Source organism: Phyllostomus discolor, chromosome 9, assembly GCF_004126475.2.
Source record: "Phyllostomus discolor isolate MPI-MPIP mPhyDis1 chromosome 9, mPhyDis1.pri.v3, whole genome shotgun sequence".
Classification (NCBI taxonomy): Eukaryota; Metazoa; Chordata; class Mammalia; order Chiroptera; family Phyllostomidae; genus Phyllostomus; species Phyllostomus discolor.
Window position 1 is genome coordinate 64,624,763 of NC_040911.2, and position 19,036 is coordinate 64,643,798.

The 19,036-nt window shown below is 37.6% G+C and overlaps 1 protein-coding gene across 3 annotated transcripts in view; it reads left to right on the forward strand.

Annotated features, from left to right (window-relative positions):
• RALGAPA2 (Ral GTPase activating protein catalytic subunit alpha 2) overlaps positions 1–19,036 on the forward strand; it is a 369,400-nt gene that overhangs the window by 235,378 nt on the left and 114,986 nt on the right. For all 3 annotated transcript variants that reach the window (XM_036009474.1, XM_036009475.1, XM_028523690.2), the window contains 5 exons: positions 294–362; positions 824–961; positions 6,117–6,300; positions 16,833–17,604; positions 18,270–18,341. In XM_036009474.1, the coding sequence (XP_035865367.1) occupies positions 294–362; positions 824–961; positions 6,117–6,300; positions 16,833–17,604; positions 18,270–18,341 (1,235 nt within the window). The remainder of the gene's footprint in view (positions 1–293; positions 363–823; positions 962–6,116; positions 6,301–16,832; positions 17,605–18,269; positions 18,342–19,036) is intronic.

Sequence of the window (19,036 nt, forward strand, 5' to 3'; positions counted from 1 at the left end):
TTGAGTATAAAAGGGATGCTGGGACACTTGGATAACAGGTGAAGACCTGGGGTAGTATATAAGAAAACTAAATGGAAGCATTTTCATAGTTATTTTTTCAAAGTATTTTTTGATTTCCTAGTGAATAGTATGGAGATTGAAGGTAGAAATTATATGACTCTAAAGAGAAATAGTTGTCTCTGGGGTCCCCAGTTTTGCCACATATGGAGTGGAAGCCATATGGAAATTTTTACCATGTGGCTTCCAAAATTAATACTATGGTCTATTTGATTGGGGATTTGTCTTTTATGCAGATCCTTGTGGCCACAATTGCTTTTCTTTTACCAAGTGCAGAGTACTCCTCAGTGGAAACAGATAAGAAGGTAAGTGGCACATTGGATAAGTTTTCCCTAGAAGTTATTTCTTAAATATGTAAAGCATAATGATAAATAATATTACATGCAGGGATATCTTCACAGGGGTGTCCAACCTGCGGCCAATAGGCTGCTTGTAGCCTATGATGGCTATGAATGTGGCCCAACACAAAATTGTAAATTTACTTAAGACATGAGATTTTTTTGTGATTATATGTTGCAGTGATTTAATGTGTTGCCCAAGACAACACATTGTGGTCCAGAAATGCCAAAAGGTTGGACATCCCTGCATAATATCCCTCTCTGCTGACATTCCTATGAAAACCTTTGTTCATTCACTTACCCCTTTTTTACTTGTGTGTCCATTGAGTAGTTGCTATTATGCAGGGACAATTCTGTTGTTTGTTAATTGCCTTTAGTGAAGTTTAAAAGACTGCAGTATAAGGTAATGGTCCTGTTTCCTGTTCCAGTTTATTGTATCCTTGTTACTCTGCCTCTTGGACTGGTGCATGGCTTTGCCAGTGAATGCCCTTCTCCACCCAGTGTCTGTGGCAGCCCTCGAGGAACAGAACTCATCCAGAGCCCCTTTGCTGGACTATATCTACAGGGTGAGTCTCCAACTGGGCCTAAAAGACATATAATATGGACTTAAGCATCAGAGAATTACAAAAATATGTTTTATGCATTTACTTATTTGTGCCCTTTTGAAAAGGATTTATAGGGGGATTAAAAGGAATGAATAACTTCGAGAGGGAAAACAGAATGGGTATAAGTGTAGAGAAGCAGTGATTACCTTGTGAACGATGCATGCATTTTTACATGGCATGTCATCTTTAAACAACTGCAGTTTGATCAGAATCCCCCAATTTTCATGGAACATGGTTCAAATCTACTTAATTTAAAAAAGAACTGTCGATATTATAGAAATGTCTACAGCCTTAGTTTGACAAAATCTGTTTTTCAATGGAAGAAAAAAGCATAGTACGTCTAGTGATCTCTTTGCTTTAAAAGATCTTAGGAGATAAATTAATGAAATATATCACATCAAAATAATTAGCCTTGTTTTTACAGTACTTAAAATATTTGAAGTCACCCCATATTAATGACTAGGTATGCTGTTTACTCTGCATCCTTTGTACTGTTCTTCTATATGGGCCTTACAGTCTGTCCTGTGAGGGCTTCATTTATTTATTTAGCATTGGGTATCCATTGAATAATTACTATTATGTAGGGACAATTCTATTGTTTATTTTTTTAGTAACAAACTTTTTTTATTTTAATTGTTTACCGAGTACAGTTTTCTGCCTTTTACCCCCATCCCAGGCTACCCCACCTCCCTCCCATTTCCACAACCCTTGTTATTGTCCATGTGTTCTTTATACTAGTAACAAACTTTTAATAATAGTTTTTTAAAAAAGAGATGAAGTCATTAAGTGATTAATTTATTCTTATTTTAAAATTTACTAAATAAAAAAAAATACCACTTGACCTTGGTTGAAATTCTTCTAAAAAGTATTGTGTATTTTTAAATGGATTCTTTACTGGTCACAGATTTTAACAACTATTTTAGGATCAATTATATAAAAAATATCTCTTAAAATTGCTTTACAAAAGTCACCTCATAGTTAACATGATTCAGTTAACACATTTATTGAATAACTTTTTATATATTTTTAAAGGAAACTTTCTATTGTAGTATAAATGCATTTAGAAAATTGCATCAGTCATAAGAGAGAGCTTGATGAATTTTCACAAAGCCACCTGGGAAACCAACTCCAGAAACAGAATATTCCTAGCCTCCCAAGAAGCCCCCACTGCACCTCTTCCTAGTCACTACCCCCACGCACATACTCAGGGATAACTGCTATCCTGTCACAGCATACATAAGATCTGACTGTTTTTGAACTTTATATCAATAGAAACATACAGTATGTCCTTATGTGCCTAATGTCTTCATACAATGTTTTTTTTTTGATGGCTTCATTATATTGTTGGGAATAGTTACAGATTTTCTTGCTCTCACTGCTATTTAGTATTACATGATGAGAGTAAACCACAATTTATGTTCTATTCTACTGTAGGTAGAAATCTGGTTAGTTTAGATTTGGGACCATTAAAAAGAAAGTTCTGTGAACATTCTATTCCAGTATGTTTTTTTTAGTATACATATGAATGTATTTCTGCTGGATTTATACCTAGGAGTAGAGTTGCTGGAGTACATGTGTTCTGCTTCAGTGGTGAACACTAAATAATTTTCCAGAATGATTATACTAATTTATACTGTCACCAACAGTGCGTGAGAGTTGCAGCTGCCAACATTTTGCTATGTGATATGTATGGAGTGGTTCTGCATTGTGGTTTTAATTTGCATTTCATATTTTTATTGCAATTGACTAATAGAAATTAATTTTCTCAATGAGAGAAGCTCAATTTTTATATTAATAAGAAGGGCACCATACTTTTTCTGTACTGCTTTTCTGCTAGGAACAGGACATACTTAGGTAAGTATCCTGGCTGAATATAGTTCTTGGTACTTTTCAGCTGAGCACAAAAGTTGCATACCCCTAAATCTTCCTCTAGTCCCCAAGAGTCAACATGAGTAGAAGGAACTAAACAGGAAGCTGTCCAGCCCCAAAACAAGGCCTCCTGCCATGTGGGTAAATCAAGCTACTCATCTAAAAGTGAATTGACAGAAGGAGACTAGACTTTGAGTTGTGAACACATAGTACAATGTACAGATGCTGTGTTATTGAATTGTATACTTGAAACCTGTATGATTTTGTAAACCAATATCACCCCAATAAATTCAATAAAAATAATTTTTATTGATTTTAGAGAGAGCAAAAAAGGGAGAGAAACAAACAGCAATTTGTTCTTACATTTATTTATGCATTCATTGGTTGATTCTTATATGTACACTGACCAGAGATTGAATCCACAACCTTGGTGTATTGGGAAGACATTCTAGCCAACTGAGCTACCCGGCCAGGACCAAATAAAAATTTTTTTGAAATAAATAAGTAAAAGTGAATTGACTTGTATAAATATAGTCCAAAAGATATCTCCCCAATTTCTAAGGTTTTACCTTGATTTTCATAAAAATCAGCATTTTTATTTTATGATTTTGAATTTATGATCAAAAAGTAAAGTATTCTATAGTTATTAGCTCATTTATACATTTTGACATGTGCAAGATGATCTGCATTTACGTAGCTTCTAAAGCCTCTAGAGTACAATTTCGTCCAAGATGGGCATAGGTAGATACTCTTTGCTACCCAAAGAAGGGCAACAACAAATTTAAAAACAAAAAACAAACAAATGCCAGAAAGTCAGACTGTACGGAAATCTGACAACCAATAAGTTAAAGAAGAACCATTCACCCAGATTGTAGGAGGGGCAGAGATGGGTAGCCGGGGTGAAGAGAATGTGTGGCAGGGCAATAGACGGGACAGGCAAGGCAGCAGCTGGCAGACCAAGCAGTCCCACATTTCCTTGCAGATAAGCTGGGAAGAACAGCTGAGGAGTGAGACAGACCACACATCCCAGGTTTCCAGCCAGGGAAACTAAAGCCTCAAAACCTCTGGCTATAAAAACTTGTTGGGGTTGCAGTGGTGAGAGAAACTCCCAGTCTCACAGGAGAGTTCATTGGAGAGACCCACAGGGCCCTATAACATGCAGAAACACACTCACCTGGGAATCAGCATTAGAAAGGCACAATTCACTTGTGGGTAGTGGAGAAAGTGACAAAGTGAGGCAAGAACTGAGCAAGCAACACTTTTTCCCTCTCTGACTCCTGCCCCCTGTATAGCACCACAGTGGTTGCCACACCCTGACAAATACCTAAGGCTCTGCCCCTTACAACTACCAGGTGCTCCGAGAAAAAGAAATATGGTCCAAATGAAAGAATAGATCAAAACTCCAGAAAAAGAACTAAATGACAAGGAGATAGCCCACTGATCAGATGCACAGTTCAAAACACTGGTCATCAGGATGCACATAGAAATGATTATGTAAAGATGCAAAATAGAGAAAAAAGTGAAAGTTATCCAAAGTGCAATAAAGCAAGATATACAGGGAACCAACAGTGAAGGGAAGGAAACCGGGACTCAAATCAATGATTTGGAACAGAAGAAGGAAAGAAACATCCAATCAGAACAGAATGAAGAAACAAAGATTCAAAAAAAATGAGGAGAGGCTTAGGAATGAACCTCTGGGACAACTTTAAACGTGCTAACATCCAAATCATAATGGAGCCAGAAGGAAAAGAGGAGCAAGAAATGGAGAACTTATTTTAAAAAATAATGAAGGAAAACTTCCCAGTCTGGCAAAGGAAAGAGACTTCCAGACAGTGCAGGAAGCTCAGAGAGTCCCAAAGAAGTTGGACCCAAGGAAGCACACACCCAGGCACATCATAATTAAGTTACCCAAGATTAAAGATAAGGACAGAATCTTAAAAGCCCCAAGAGAAAACGAGATAGTTACCTTCAAAGGAGTTCCCATAAGACTGTCAGCTGATTTCTCAAAAGAAACCTCGCAGGTAAGAAAGGGCTGCAGAGAAGTATCCAAAGTCATGAAAGGCCAGAACCTCTATCCAAGATTACTCTATCCAGCAAAACTATCATTTAGAATGGAAGGGCAGATAAGGTGCTTCCCAGACAAGGTAAAGTTAAAGGAGTTCATCATCACCAAGCCCCTTGCTATGTGAAAAGTGAAAGGGACTTATCTAAGAAAAAGAAGAAGATCTGAACTATGAACGATAAAGTGACAACAAAGTCACAGCTATCAACAACTGAACCTAAAAAAAAAAGAAATCACAAAAATAAACTAAGCAAACAACTAGAACAGGAACAGAATCAAAGAAATGGAAATCACATGGAGGGTTATCAACAGGAATGGGGCAGGGGAAGGATAGAGAAAAAGGTACAGGGAATAAAAAGTACAAAGATGGTAGGCACAAAATAGACAGGGGGAGGTTAAGAACAATATCGGAAATGGAGAAGCCAAACTTGTATACAAAATCCATGGACATGAACTAAGTGGAGGGAAGTTTTGGAAAAGGGATGCCAGGAAAAGGGGGATACATGGGAGGGAAAAAATGAAACAACTCTAATACCATAATCAATAAAAATACTTTTAAAAAAGCTTATAGAGTCAACAGCAATTTGTAAACAACTGATAAGCTTTTAGGAAACTGATCTTGTGAGAATAAGAGTACTTAAAAAATTCATATTAAATTTAGTTCATTAATCACACTTTTAAAATTGTATTAAAGTAGTCTTTCCAATTCTTGGGGTTGTGAGTTATACTAATTTAAGGTCATGAGCATTTGTGAAATGCTGACAGTCTCTGCTTATTGCTTGCAGTCTACCCTTCACTATTAGTGATGGTGGTTTACCTTATGGCTTATTCCATAGCTAGTCTTCGTCTCCAGATTTAGTCCTTTCTAATTACTTCTGTTGTCCTTGGTGGACTAAAGCAGGACCTACGTATGTACAACCACACAGAATGGTGAAATAAGCACTTTTTACTTTTGTTTTTTTTGTTTTGTTTTCTTGCCTTGAGAATATATTTATTGGCATTGATGTGAAAGGAACGAATGAACTTGCCAATAGCAAGATTATGCTTTAGAATGGAAAGGATTTGATGTTTTCAAGTACTACCAAGCAGGAGTCCTACCTCCTAAGTGCTGTTGTAGTCTGACAAATTATCAGGTACAGAAGGTTAGCAGCATCCATGGCATACATTCCCTTCTTTTTTTCACAGGTTCTACACTGCTGTGTATGTGGCTCAAGCACATACACCCAACAGAGTCACTACACACTGACCCTGGCTGACCTGTCATCCTCAGATTATGACCCTTTCCTACCACTGGCAAATGTGAAGAATTCTGAGCCAGTCCAATATCATTCATCAGCAGAAATGGGCAACCTGTTTACTGTTGAAGAGGGTGAGGTTTTTTTTCAGAATATTGATTCTTGTGGGCAGGAAAAGTAAAGGTTCTAGCCTTTTATTCACGCTTGCTGTGATTTTTTTTAAATCTAGTTTTTGAAATCTTAGTTTCTATAGTCCTCTGTGAAAGTTCTGCCTTCCTTGTTTCTTCTCTTTCCTTTTCTTTTCCCACCTTAGTTGAATTTTGTGTTATTGAAGACCCATATATTTCAGACCCATGGAACTCACAAAAACAGTTTACTTTGTATCCCAAAGGAGTTCTACATTTAATAGGAGAGACAGGATTAATACAAAAGGACTCATTTGTGGACTGGTAGCACCATAGGGGCTTCCCATGGAGACGAACCAAAGCCAGACTTAGAAGGGTGGACAGACATTGAAAGAAGCTGGTAAAGTGTTCTAGACTAAGGAGCATCATGAAGAGAAAGATGTTAATTTACATGCCACAGTTTAAGGATAGCTCTTTTCACAGCACAGGGACCACTTTAGAGTGTGTGGGTATCATCAGGGCTTAGGAGCTGCTGTATGTCTTCCTCAACCACTCTTTTCCCCAGAATGACAAGACCCCTTCTCTGGAATGTGAGTCAAAATGTGCATGTGTTATCTATACATAAAACTAATAAAATAGCACTGTACCTTCCCACACACACATACACAAATGAGTGTATGTAGAACTACCAAACTCTAAATATTGATGAATTGTCTCAATGTCAGTTTCCTGATTTTGATATGGTACTATAGCTATGTAAGATGTTACTATTGGGGTGAAGGATATTTGGGATATCTCTGTATTTTTTCTCACAAGTGCATATGAATCTTCAATAATCTCAAAATTAAAAGTTTAAAAAAATGTAGGTGTGGAGGACCAAGAATGGAACCCTGTGGAAAAAGAAGGAGGAAATATCACTAGGAAAGCAAAATGAGGGAAATGGAAAAAAGCATCAAAAGTCATTTCTAGGAAGTCAAAGGAAGAGGGCAGATAAAGAGCCAAGGAAGGTCAGCAGTGGTAGGTGCTTCACAAAGCCCAGGGAGGGTGACAACAGAACAGGAATTGTTTTATTTCCCAAATAAATGCTTGGTGGTAGGTTTTGCTAGTCTCTAACCAGACAGCATGAACAGATACCCTAGGGGATGACCATTCAGAATTTCAAGACAGACTCCTCTTGTGGAGCCTTTGGTGGTGAAAGGAAGGCCACAGTAGGCATTAGCTGAGGAAGGCCATGGAGTCCAGGGCTATGCTTGTAGACTATAGAGTCTGGACTGTAGTTCAGGCTGAGAAGAAGGTGCCTAGTAAGGTGCGGATGAAGAGGACAGGAGGTGAGGCACCAGTCAGGAACAAGGGCTCTGGAATCACCCAGTCCTTATGTTAGCTCCATTTTGTAGATGAGCAAACTGAGGTGAAGGGATTTTTCCAAGGATATATATCTGAGAAGTAATGGAGGTGGGATTTGAATTTAAGATTTAATGATCAGGTTCCTGAAACCTCACTTTGATATTTTGCAAGAGTGCACTAAAGACCCATTTTGAATTGTGTTGTTGGTGGATGGTAAGTGGCAGATTTTCATGTTGTCCTCTTTTTGCCCTCCATTTGCTTAATCATGTAGATGTCTTTTCCTGGAATTCACTGTTCATTTAAACTGCAATATTTTCTTGCCTTTTTTCCCCACACTTGTAAATTCAAACCATACTTTTTAAAATAAAGTGACCCTTTATCTGTTTCTTTTGTTTTCTTCCTTGAAGTCTATGTCTCATAAGAAAATTAACTCTTTCCTACAGTCATATATTTGTATTCATCTCACGTAGCTATCACAAAAATGGGTCCACCACTTATGATGACTCGTCACTTGAAAATAGCAGATTAGCAGGTTAGTGAGAAAGGAAGAACCTAAAAATACACCTTTAAATTTTGGTAGCATTTTTCTTTCTGTGTATAATATTCTTTGACTTGAATATATCTGTTCTCCAGAAAACCTCAGGACCTTATGCTGTCTTGTTCTAATAATAGTTCTGTGGTACTAAAAATAATACGTACCACTTTAAATAAAAAAGCAAAGAGCCTTAGAAACGTATTGGCACACACAGATGCTCTTTCTGAGTGACTATATCCTGTTCAGAGTAAAGAGGAAAAATAGAGATAACTTAGATATTTTCGTTTAAACAATATGTGCTCATATATGAGGGATTTTTGCTTTCATTTAATGCCATAATTTATTATTCATAACCAGACTATTTCTAGTCAAGTAATGTTTCTGGTAAGCGATATTATATTTTATCTATTATTTTCAAATGATTTTTTCACCAAAAATTTCCAAGAAACACATTTGACTACCTACTGTAGCTGCTGGCCCCGCTCAAGGAAAAGTCATTAATGGCATGCACATGGGCTCTCATCATTAATACTTAAGTGCTTAAAATGAAGGGAGGGGAGGAGTTTTAAAAATAATATAAGTTAAAGGACAACCTAAAATTACTGATTTTATATTTAATTCCTAAATTTAAAAAAAATAAATACTTGGAATATATTTTTTCATAGTTTATAGAAGTCATGAGCTTGTTTCTTCTCTAATGGAGTTTAGATTTTCTTTTTATTTCTCAGGGCACCTATGAGCAGTTGATTCAGCTGAAGTCTGCCAGGGAAGAACAATTCTTATTTTATAAATATTACCTTTTCTTACTTTTTAGTACCAAAAATATTTTGGGTTTTTCTTTGGGTGTGTCATGGTTTATGACTTGATTAGTGTGACTACAGGTTAATTTCCCATTGTAGAATTCAAACATTTATTAAAATACAAATTTATATTTATCTCAGATTGAAAACACAACCTATGTAAGTAAAAGTAGGGGAAAGTTGCCTCTGCAGTTGTTGTTTTACGCCTTGGGCTTTATCAAGTTGGACCTTTGTGATTAGTTTCAAATCATGCTCTACTATATCACCACATGGTGTCTTACATTATGATACCTGAGCTGGCTGTGCCTTTGTTGGTGGGGCATTAACATTTCTGATGGAGCATACATTCATATGAAATGATCAGCACGATTAAAAAGCATGTATAACTTTGAAAAAGTTAATGTGGACACAAAAGCAAAGCCATTCATAGCTGTGATTTCAAGGGAATTAATCGAAGTATTTTAAATGTTTCAGCTGTTTGGAAGTCATATACAGTTCTACCAGGGACGAGAAGAAGAGTTGAATTTTAGAAATTGATTAGATGACTTCTTTGCTTCTAAAATAGGAGTGTTTTTTATGTGAAATTTTTATTTTGCATTACCGAATACAGATAATTTCTTGTTCACACAAAAGGAAAAAAACAAAAAATTCAAGAAAAGTCAAGACAGCCTTGTTTTACTCAGTCATCACATAGAATTTCTTAGATTCTAGAGTTTAATTGTTTCTAGGGTTTATACATCATAAAAGTGTTATTTTATAGAAAAATCAATTGGATTTTCAGTGTCTGAGAAGAAGGGTGTTTGACATAAGAAAGTTAAATTTCATGTTGTGGATTTAGATTAAATTAATATTAAAGTAATTTTGTATTAATAAATTGTGAATTTAGAAAATAAGTATGCCCTAAACCTGTAAGCCCAGATTTTAAATCTTAGTTTATTTAACATCTAGTGATATTTTTGTTAGAATTAAAAGGTTTCACTTTAACTTGTTCTTAGAGTAATGCACAATTTTATTTCTATTATTGTGGTGGATTAAACTCTCCCTAACTACTGTCAATCTTAGGTGGGTCATTCAGGCTGTACTTAGGGATTTAGTTTATCTGCTTTGCCCATATACCTCAAACATTTTACAAAGCCCACTTTTAGACGCTGTTCTCAAATCTTTCTGTATATTTAAAGTCTTGAAAATTTTGTAAACCAGTTGCTCTTCGCCATTTAATCATCAACTACAAATTTAGTTAAACCATGTAAGTATTTACATGAATGAATATATCAGATTCAGTGAAATATTTGAAATACCCTCACAACAAAACATAAATTGTCACAATGATCTTTTTTCTTTTGAAACTATTTTATTTTTTTAATTATGTTATTGTTCAATTACAGTTGTCTGCATTTCCTGCCCCACTCCCCTCCCCACCCCAGCCAAAACCACGTCCCTCCCTTGCTTCCAACCTGCCCCTTGGTTTTGTCCACCTGTCCTTTACAGTAGTTCCCAAAAACCCTTTCCCCCATTGTCCTCTCCCCCCTCCCCTCTGATTATTGTTAGATTGTGCATTTCAATGTCTCTGCTTATATTTTGTTTGCTTTTTCCTTTTGTTAATTTTATTCCACTTAAGGTGAGTTCATATGGTATTTGCCCTTCACCACCTGGCTTCTTTCACTTAGCATAATGCCCTCCAGTTCCATCCATGCTGTCACAAAGGGTAGGAGCTCCTTCTTTCTTTCTGCTGTGTAGTATTCCATTGTGTAAATGTACCATAGTTTTTTCATCCACACATTTACTGATAGGCACTTAGGTTGGTTGCTTCCAGCATTTGGCTCTTATAAATTGTGGAGCTATGAACATTGGGATGCATAGGTTCTTTCGGATTGGTATTTTAGGGCTCTTAGGATATAATCCTAGCAGTGGAATTGCTGAGTCAAAAGACAGTTCCATTTTTACTTTACTGAAGAAATTTGATACTGATTTCCACAGTAGTTTCCCTAGTCTGCATTCCCACCAACGGTGCACTAGGGTTCCCTTTACTCCACAACCTTGCCAACACTTGTTGTTTGTTGCTTTGTTTATGATGGCCATTCTCAATGGTGTGAAGTGGTATCTCATTGTGGTTTTAATTTGCATCTCTCTGATGGGTAGTAACATTGAGCATCCTATGTCTCTGGGCTCTCTGTATGTCCTCCTTGGAGAAGTGTCTGCTCAAGTCTTTTGCCCATTTTTTAATTGGGTTTTTTGTCTTGCTGGAGGAGTCGTGTGAGATCTTTATATATTTTAGAGATCAAACCCTTGTCCGAGGTATCATTGGCAAATATGTTTTCCCATATAGTTGGTTCTCTTTTCATTTTAATGCTATTTTCTTTAGCCATGCGGAAGCTTTTTAATTTGATGAGGTCCCATTTGTTTATTCTTTCCCATATGTCCCTTGCTTTAGGGGACATATCAGTGAAGTTGTTCCTGCATGGAATGTGTGAGATTTTCCTGCCTATGTTTTCCTCTAGGACATTTATGGTGCCACGACTTACATTTAAATCTTTTATCCACCTTGAATTTATTTTTGTATATAGTGTAAGTTGGTGCTTGAGTTTCATTTTTTCACATGTAGCTGTCCAGATCTCTCAACACCATTTGTTGAAGAGGCTATTTTTACTCCATTTTATGCTGCTTCTGCCTTTGTCGAATATTAATTGACCATAGAGACTTGGATTTATTTCTGGGCTCTCTGTTCTATTCCACTGGTCTATGTGCCTGTTCTTATGCCAGTACCAGGCTGTTTTGATTACAGTGGCCTTGTAATACAGTTTGATATCAGGTATTGTGATCCCTCCTACTTTGTTCTTCTTTCTCAAAATTACTGCAGCTATTTGGGGTTGTTTATGGTTTCATTAAATTTTTGAAGTTTTTGTTCTCTATCTGTGAAATATGTCATTGGTACTGTAATAAGGATTTCATTGAATCTATAAATTGCTTTGCGTAGTATGGACATTTGATGATGTTAATTCTTCCAAACCATGAGCATAGTACATGCTTCCTTTTGTTTGTGTCTTCCTTAATTTCTTTCTTCAGTATTATATAGTTTTCTGAGTACATGTCTTTTACCTCCTTGGTTAGGTTTATTCCTAGGTACTTTATTTTTCTTGTTGCTATATCAAATAGGATTATTTTCCTGATTTCTGTTTCTGATATTTCATTGTTGGTGTACACAAATGCCTTTTATTTCTGAATATTGACTTTGTATCCCACTGTTTTGCCAAAATCATGTATTAGGTTGAGTACATTTTTGGTGGAGTCTGTAGATTTTCTATGTACACTATCATGTCATCTGCAAACAATGACAATTTTGCTCCCTCCTTTCCAATTTGGATGCATTTATTTCTTTTTCTTGTCCAAATGTTGTGGCTAGGATTTCCAAAAGTATGTTGAATAGAAGTGGTGAAAGCAGGCATCCTTGTCTTGTTCCTGATCTTGGTGGGAGAGCATTAGTTTTTACCCATTGAGTATGATGTTGGCTGTAGGTCTCTCATATGTGGCCTTTATTATGTTGAGGAATGTTTCCTCTATTCCCACTTTGCTGAGTGTTTGTATCATAAATGGGTGCTGTACCTTGTCAAAGACTTTTTCCACATCTATTGGTATGATCGTGTGATTTTTGTCTTTCATTTTTTTTTATGTGATGTATTACATTTATTGATTCATGAATATTTTACCATCCTTGCATCCCTGGAATGGATCCCACTTGACCATGATCTATGATCTTTTTAATGTATTGCTGGATGCAGTTTGCCAATATTTTGTTGAAGAATTTAGCATCTATGTTCATCAGCAATATTGCCCTGAAGTTTTCTTTATTTGTTGTGTCTTTATCTGGTTTTGGGACTAGGATGATGTTGGCTTCATAAAAAGAGTTTGGGAGTCTTCCATCTTCTTGAAGTTTTGGGAATAATCTGTGAAGGATAGGGCTTAGCTCTTCCTTAAATTCTTTGTAGAATTCTCCTGTGAAACCATCCAGTCCCGGGCTTTTGTGTGTTGGAAGCTTTTTGATTACTGCTTCAATTTCATCAGCTGTTATTGGTCTGTTCAGGCTTTCTTCTGCTGCTTCACTGAGTTTTGGAAGATTCTATTTTTCTAGAAATTTCTCCATTTCACCTAGGTTTTCCAATTTCTTGGCATACAGTTCTTCATAGTAATTTCTTACAATCCTTTGTATTTCTGTGGTGTCAATTGTAATCTGTCCTCTTTCTGATTGTGTTTATTTAGGTCCTCTCTCTTTTTTTCTTGATGAGTCTACTTAAAGGCTTGTCGATTTTGTTTATCTTTTCAAAGAACCAGCTCTTGGATTCATTGATCCTTAGAATTGTGCTTTTAGTCTCTATGTCATTTAATTCTGCTCTGATCTTGGTTATTTCCTTCCTTCTGCTTGTTCTGGGCTATCTTTGTTGTTCCTCAAGTTCTTGTAGACATAGGGTAAGGTTGTTTGTTTGAAAGGTTTCTATTTTTTTTTAGGTAAGCCTGTATCGCTATGAAATTTCCTTTCAAGACTGTCTTCACTGTGTCCTATAAGTTTTGGATTGTTGTGAGTTCATTTTTGTTTGTTTCCAGAAATTTTTTTATTTCTTTCCTGATTTCATTCTTGACCCATTCATTGTTTAATGGCATGCTATTCAGTCTCCATGATTTTGAGTGTTTTGGGTTTTTTTCTTTGAGGTTGGTTTCTAGTTTCAGTCCCTTGTGGCTGGAGAAAATCCTTGATATGATTTCAATTTTCCTGAATTTGTTGAGGTTTGTTTTGTGTCCTATCTTGTGGTCTATCTTTGAAAGTGTTCCATGTGCATTTGAAAAGAGTGTTTATTTTGCTTCTTTGGGATGAAAGGCTCTCTCTATATATATATATCAGTTGAGTCCATTTCCTCTAGGGCATTGTTCAATGCCACAATGTCTTTGTTGATATTTTGTTTGGAAGATCTGTCCATTTTTGACAGTGGGGTGTTAAAATCCCCTACTATAATTGTGTTGCTGTCAATATCTTTCCTGAAGTCCTCCAAGATTTTCTTTATGTATTTGGGTGCTCCTATGTTGGATGCATATATATTTACAATGTTTGTATCTTATTGATGGATTCTTCCTTTAAGTATTATGAAGTGACCTGCTGGGTCTCCTTTTATGGCTCTTTTTTTTGAAGTCTGTTTTGTCTGATATGAGTATTCCTAACCCAGCTTTTTTTTCTTATTTGCTTGGAATATTTGTTTCCAGTCGTTCACTTTCAGTATGTGAAGGTCTTTTTTTTCTGAGGTGGGTGTCTTGTAGGCAGTGTATGTGTAATTCATGATTTCTTATCCATTCAGCTATTCTATATCTTTTGATTCAGGCATTTAATTCATTTATGTTTAAGGTTATTATTGATAGGTACTTATCATTGCCATTTTTTGTACCTGTGTTCCTCTCTTTCACTGTTTTTCTTCCTCTTCTTAAAGCAGACCCTTTAGCATCTCTTGCAGAGCTGGTTTGGAAGAGGTATGTTCTTTGAGGCTTCTTTTGTCCAGGAAGCTCCTTATTTGGCCTTAACATTTTAATTGAGAGCTTTGCTGGGTAAAGTAGTCTTGGTTGCAGGTCTCTGTTTTTCATTACTTGGAATGTTTCTTTGCTATTCCCTTCTGGCTTGGAGTGTTTCCATTGAGAAGGTGGCTGCTAGCCTTATCGGGGCTCTCTTTGTATGTTACTTCATGTTTCTCCCTTGTTGCCTTTAAGGTTCTCTCTTTGTCTTGGAATTTTTCCATTTTAATTATGGTGTGTCTTGAAGTGGGCCTCTTTGGGTTCCTTTTGATTGAAACTCTCCCTGTTTCCTGGATTTGTGTGAGTTTTTCTGTCATCAAATTGGGGAATTTTTCCATCATTACTTTCCAGACACATTTTCTGTCCTTTGCTGTTCTTCTTCTCCTTCTAGTGTCCCTTTTATACGGATATTGTTACATTTCATGTTGTGCTGCATTTCCCTTAACCCCTGTTCATTCTTCTGAGCCTCTTCCTTTTCTTGCTCTTTCTAGGTATTTTTTTCTACCTTGTCCTCCAGCTCACTGATCTGATCCTCTGCTTCATCAAGCCTGCTTTTGATTCCTTCTACTGTGTTCTTCAGTTCAGAAATTGTCTTCTTCATTTCCTCTTGGCCTTTGTTGATAGTTTCTATTTCTTTTTTCATGTTGATATAGTTTGCAATGAATTCCTTGTAGTCTCCTTGTAGTTTTTGGTAACTGTTTGTGAGCTCATTGAGCCTCCTGGTAACCATTGCTTTGAACTCAATATCTGATAGTTGAGTTGCCTCTATTTCATGAGTAGCATTCTTTCTGAGGCCTACTCCTTTCCTTTCACTTGGGGATTATTTCTTTGTCTCCCCATTGTTTGTGAGACTCTTCTTGTTAGCCTCTACTTCTTAAATTGATGTGTTCTGACTCCCTGGGTTTCTGGTATGAACTTCTATGGTAGAAAATATGTGAGATTCAGTGGTGCAGTCTCCTTGATCTCCTGAGCTTGCTGGTCTTGGGCTGTGTTTATGTTGGCTCTCTGTCTGTCTTTGGGTTTTGATGGTTGTTGGGTCTTTCTTTGGTGGGTCCTTCCCTACAGCTGGTTAACTGAGGGTCACTCCATCCACCACATCTTGTATTCTGTTGTGCAGGTATGGACAGGTTTTGTTGAAGCTGGTTCTTCTGTCTGTATGTGGTTTTGAGGGTTCTCTCTCATTCTTATTCAGTTGTTTTTTCTGGGTTATTTTACCACCACTTAGTTGTATTTCCAGATTGGCCCTGGGTTGAGATTAGTGTGGCTTCCACTCCCTCCTTTACCTTCTTCCATTGTTATTTGTTGGTGGTTCTTTTGTTGGTGGGTTTCCTCTTCCAACCATTTTAAAAACCATAGAATAACAGTTCCAAATTCATAATTATGAAGCCAGTACTATTCTGCATGAAAAGGAAAGGGTCCTCAGGAGAAAACAATCCAGCCTACTACCTGATCTCAAAATTTGAGGTTCCAGAACTGGGTTGTGCGTTCAATCCCTGAGAAGGGAGGATATACAAAAAGCAAGTGATCAATGTTTCTCTCTCACACTGATGTTTTTGGTCTCTCTGTTTCTGTCTCTCTTCTTCCCTCTCCGGGGTTTCAGCAAAAGCAGGAGCAGATTCACGTGGAGATGCCTGAGGAGACACTGCAGATGGAAGCATTGTGGAGAATGTAGAGAGAGTACCCACAGGGAAGCCAGTGCTATCACAATGACCTTAAAGTAAACTGCAAAATATAGAGGGTCGCCACAAGTAGTTTTGAAGTTCTTTGTGCAGAAAATAGCACAATAATTAATAAATAATAATATAAAAACAAACTGTTTTGCATACTCACAACTGTAAACTATATTTAAGCAGTCACAGGCTGGATTCATTTTCTTATCATTGTCTGCCTGTATCCCACTGAAAAAAGCAAGGTAACCTCTCTGGCCCAGCCTCCACCTGCCCTCATCAACCTCCATGCCTCAGCTCTCCAGCTGTGCCATCCTTTTCAATTGCAGATTCTGACTTCCTAGAGTTCCCAAACCACCACCTTTTTAACAACAAGGACTTTTCTCTTGTTCTTTTGTTTATTGTGTACACATAAATTTTTAAATGTCCCTTTCAGAGTGAAATCTTCATGTAAGTTGATTCTTTTAGCAGTCTATTTAATTTGTGCTTTTTTTTCCACATAGAATATGTTAAAAAAAGAAAATAGGTGAAAAAGATTCCCAGACTTAAAAAAAGCCAATATTGTAACTACAAATTGAAATTTGATGATATTGAGTGTTAATCTTCATTATCCACTGCTTCTTTATGTTTCTTTACTCCTGTTCACAGAGAGGAAGAGACGAAGTTTGGAGCTAATCCCTCTGACTGCCAAAATGGTGATGGCCCACCTGGTGAACCACCTGGGACACTTCCCCCTCCATGGGGGCCCAGCTGTACTGCATAGCCTGGTCAGCGAGAATCATGACAACACGCCTGTGGAAGCTTCTGAGCTTTCCTCCGAGGTGTTCAGGAGTCCAAACTTGCAGCTGTTTGTATTTAATGATAGCACCCTCATCTCCTACCTTCAGACACCCACAGAAGGAATGGCAGGCAGCTCACCAGTGGGCACCCTCTCAGATGTGAGGGTAATTGTGAGGGACATCTCGGGAAAGTACTGCTGGGATGGGAAGGTTTTGTATGGACATTTAGAAGGCTGCTTAACACCCAACAACAGAAATCCTTCATTTCTGATTTCGAGCTGGCATCATCAACCATTCGGACCTCAGAGAGATTTTTCTCAGACTGCAGAGGGAGATGATGTCCTTGATAAATTACTTGAAAACATTGGCCACACTAGTCCTGAATGTCTTTTACCATCACAGCTAAATCTAAATGAGCCTTCCCCACCCCCACTTGGAATGAACCGTGACCAAGAGAAGGAAATCATCAAGGTCCTTTTGCACCAGAATGCACAAGAAGATGAGTATGTTCAGAGGGATAACTCTGATTCGGCCCTGAGAGTCCCCAGCCAGGAGCAGCCCTCACCAGTGGAACCCCAGGGACCCTTTTATTTTTGCAGGTTGTTGCTTGATGAGTTGGGAATGAATTCTTGGGACAGAAGGTAACAATTTGCTCTACACTTTTAACTATTTTGTTGTTATTTTTGTGTGATTATTATTCTTTATCAAATTGGAGTTGGGGAAGCAGAGAATAGAAAGGGAAATTTTTCTCTTCTTTACACCTTTCTGCTGCTAAATTAAAGCTAGAAACTTTGCTATACTGATGGACAGATTGATTCCAAACATCTAGTGTATATTTTAAAGGGCATCAAACATTTTAAATGAAAAACGGCATGACACAGGAGTTCAAGAGGAACAGTTAAATCCAATGGAAAGTATGATTCAATGGAGAAGACTTTGTGGAAGGGGGTGTATATGAGCTGGAACTTGACAATGGAGTAGAATGTTTAAGGACAGAGGTAGGGGAAAGAGATTATTAGCAGAGCCAACAGTGAAAAAACAGGCACAAGCACACAAGTCATATACTCACCATAGAGCCATCCAGTGTCACTGGATAGCAATGGAATGCGTTGGAATTTTGCTACCTTTGAGTGTCATAAGGAGAATAGAGTTCATTCTGTGGCTGTGATTGCAAATCTTTTGTTCATGCAGGGGATGGGTAGATGGGTGAATGGATGGATGATAGGGAAGTTTGTCAGTTGATTGACTAGAAATGGAAAAATTGGTCTGATTACATGACTTTTCTTCCATCCCTTTTTCTTTATAGGAAGAATTTTCATCTGTTGAAGAAAAATTCAAAATTATTGAGAGAGCTAAAAAATCTAGACTCCCGTCAGTGGTATGTGAAAATTTATGACACCAATTTATTCCCTTCTGTCTTTGTGTGTCTTAGATCAGGGGTCACCAACCCCAGGCCATGGACCAGTATTTTTGTCCATGGCCTGTTAGGAACCAGGCCACACAGCAGGAGCTGAGTGGTGGGCTACAAGCAAACAAAGCTTCATCTCTGTTGACAGCTGCTCCCCATCACTCGCATTACCACCTGAGTTCTGCCTCCTGTCAGATCAGCAGTGGCATTAGATTCTCATAGGAGCCTGAACCCTCCTGTGAACTTTGCATGCAAGAGATCTAGGTTGTGTGCTCCTTATGAGAATCTAATGCCTGATGATCTGAGGTAGAGCTGAGGCAGTGATGCTAGTGCTGGGGAGCGGCTGCAAATACCGATTATCACTAGCAGAGAGGTTTAACTGTGCAGAGACTGTTCTAAAACCATCTCCCCGACCCCCAGGCTCCAGTCCTTGGAAAAATTCTTTCACAAAACTGGTGTCTGGTTCCAAAAAAAGGTTGGTGACTACTGTCTTAGATGATAGATAACGTCTGCAGGACTATAGATGGCTATACCTGCAGAAAACCCAAGGGTAGTTCTGTAACACAGAATCTAGTGACATTTGCACATGTCATTCTTTTGGTGTTTTTACCCTTGAGGAATAAGCTTACACACTTGCTTACACTAAAAAGAGGTTGGCGCTCCCA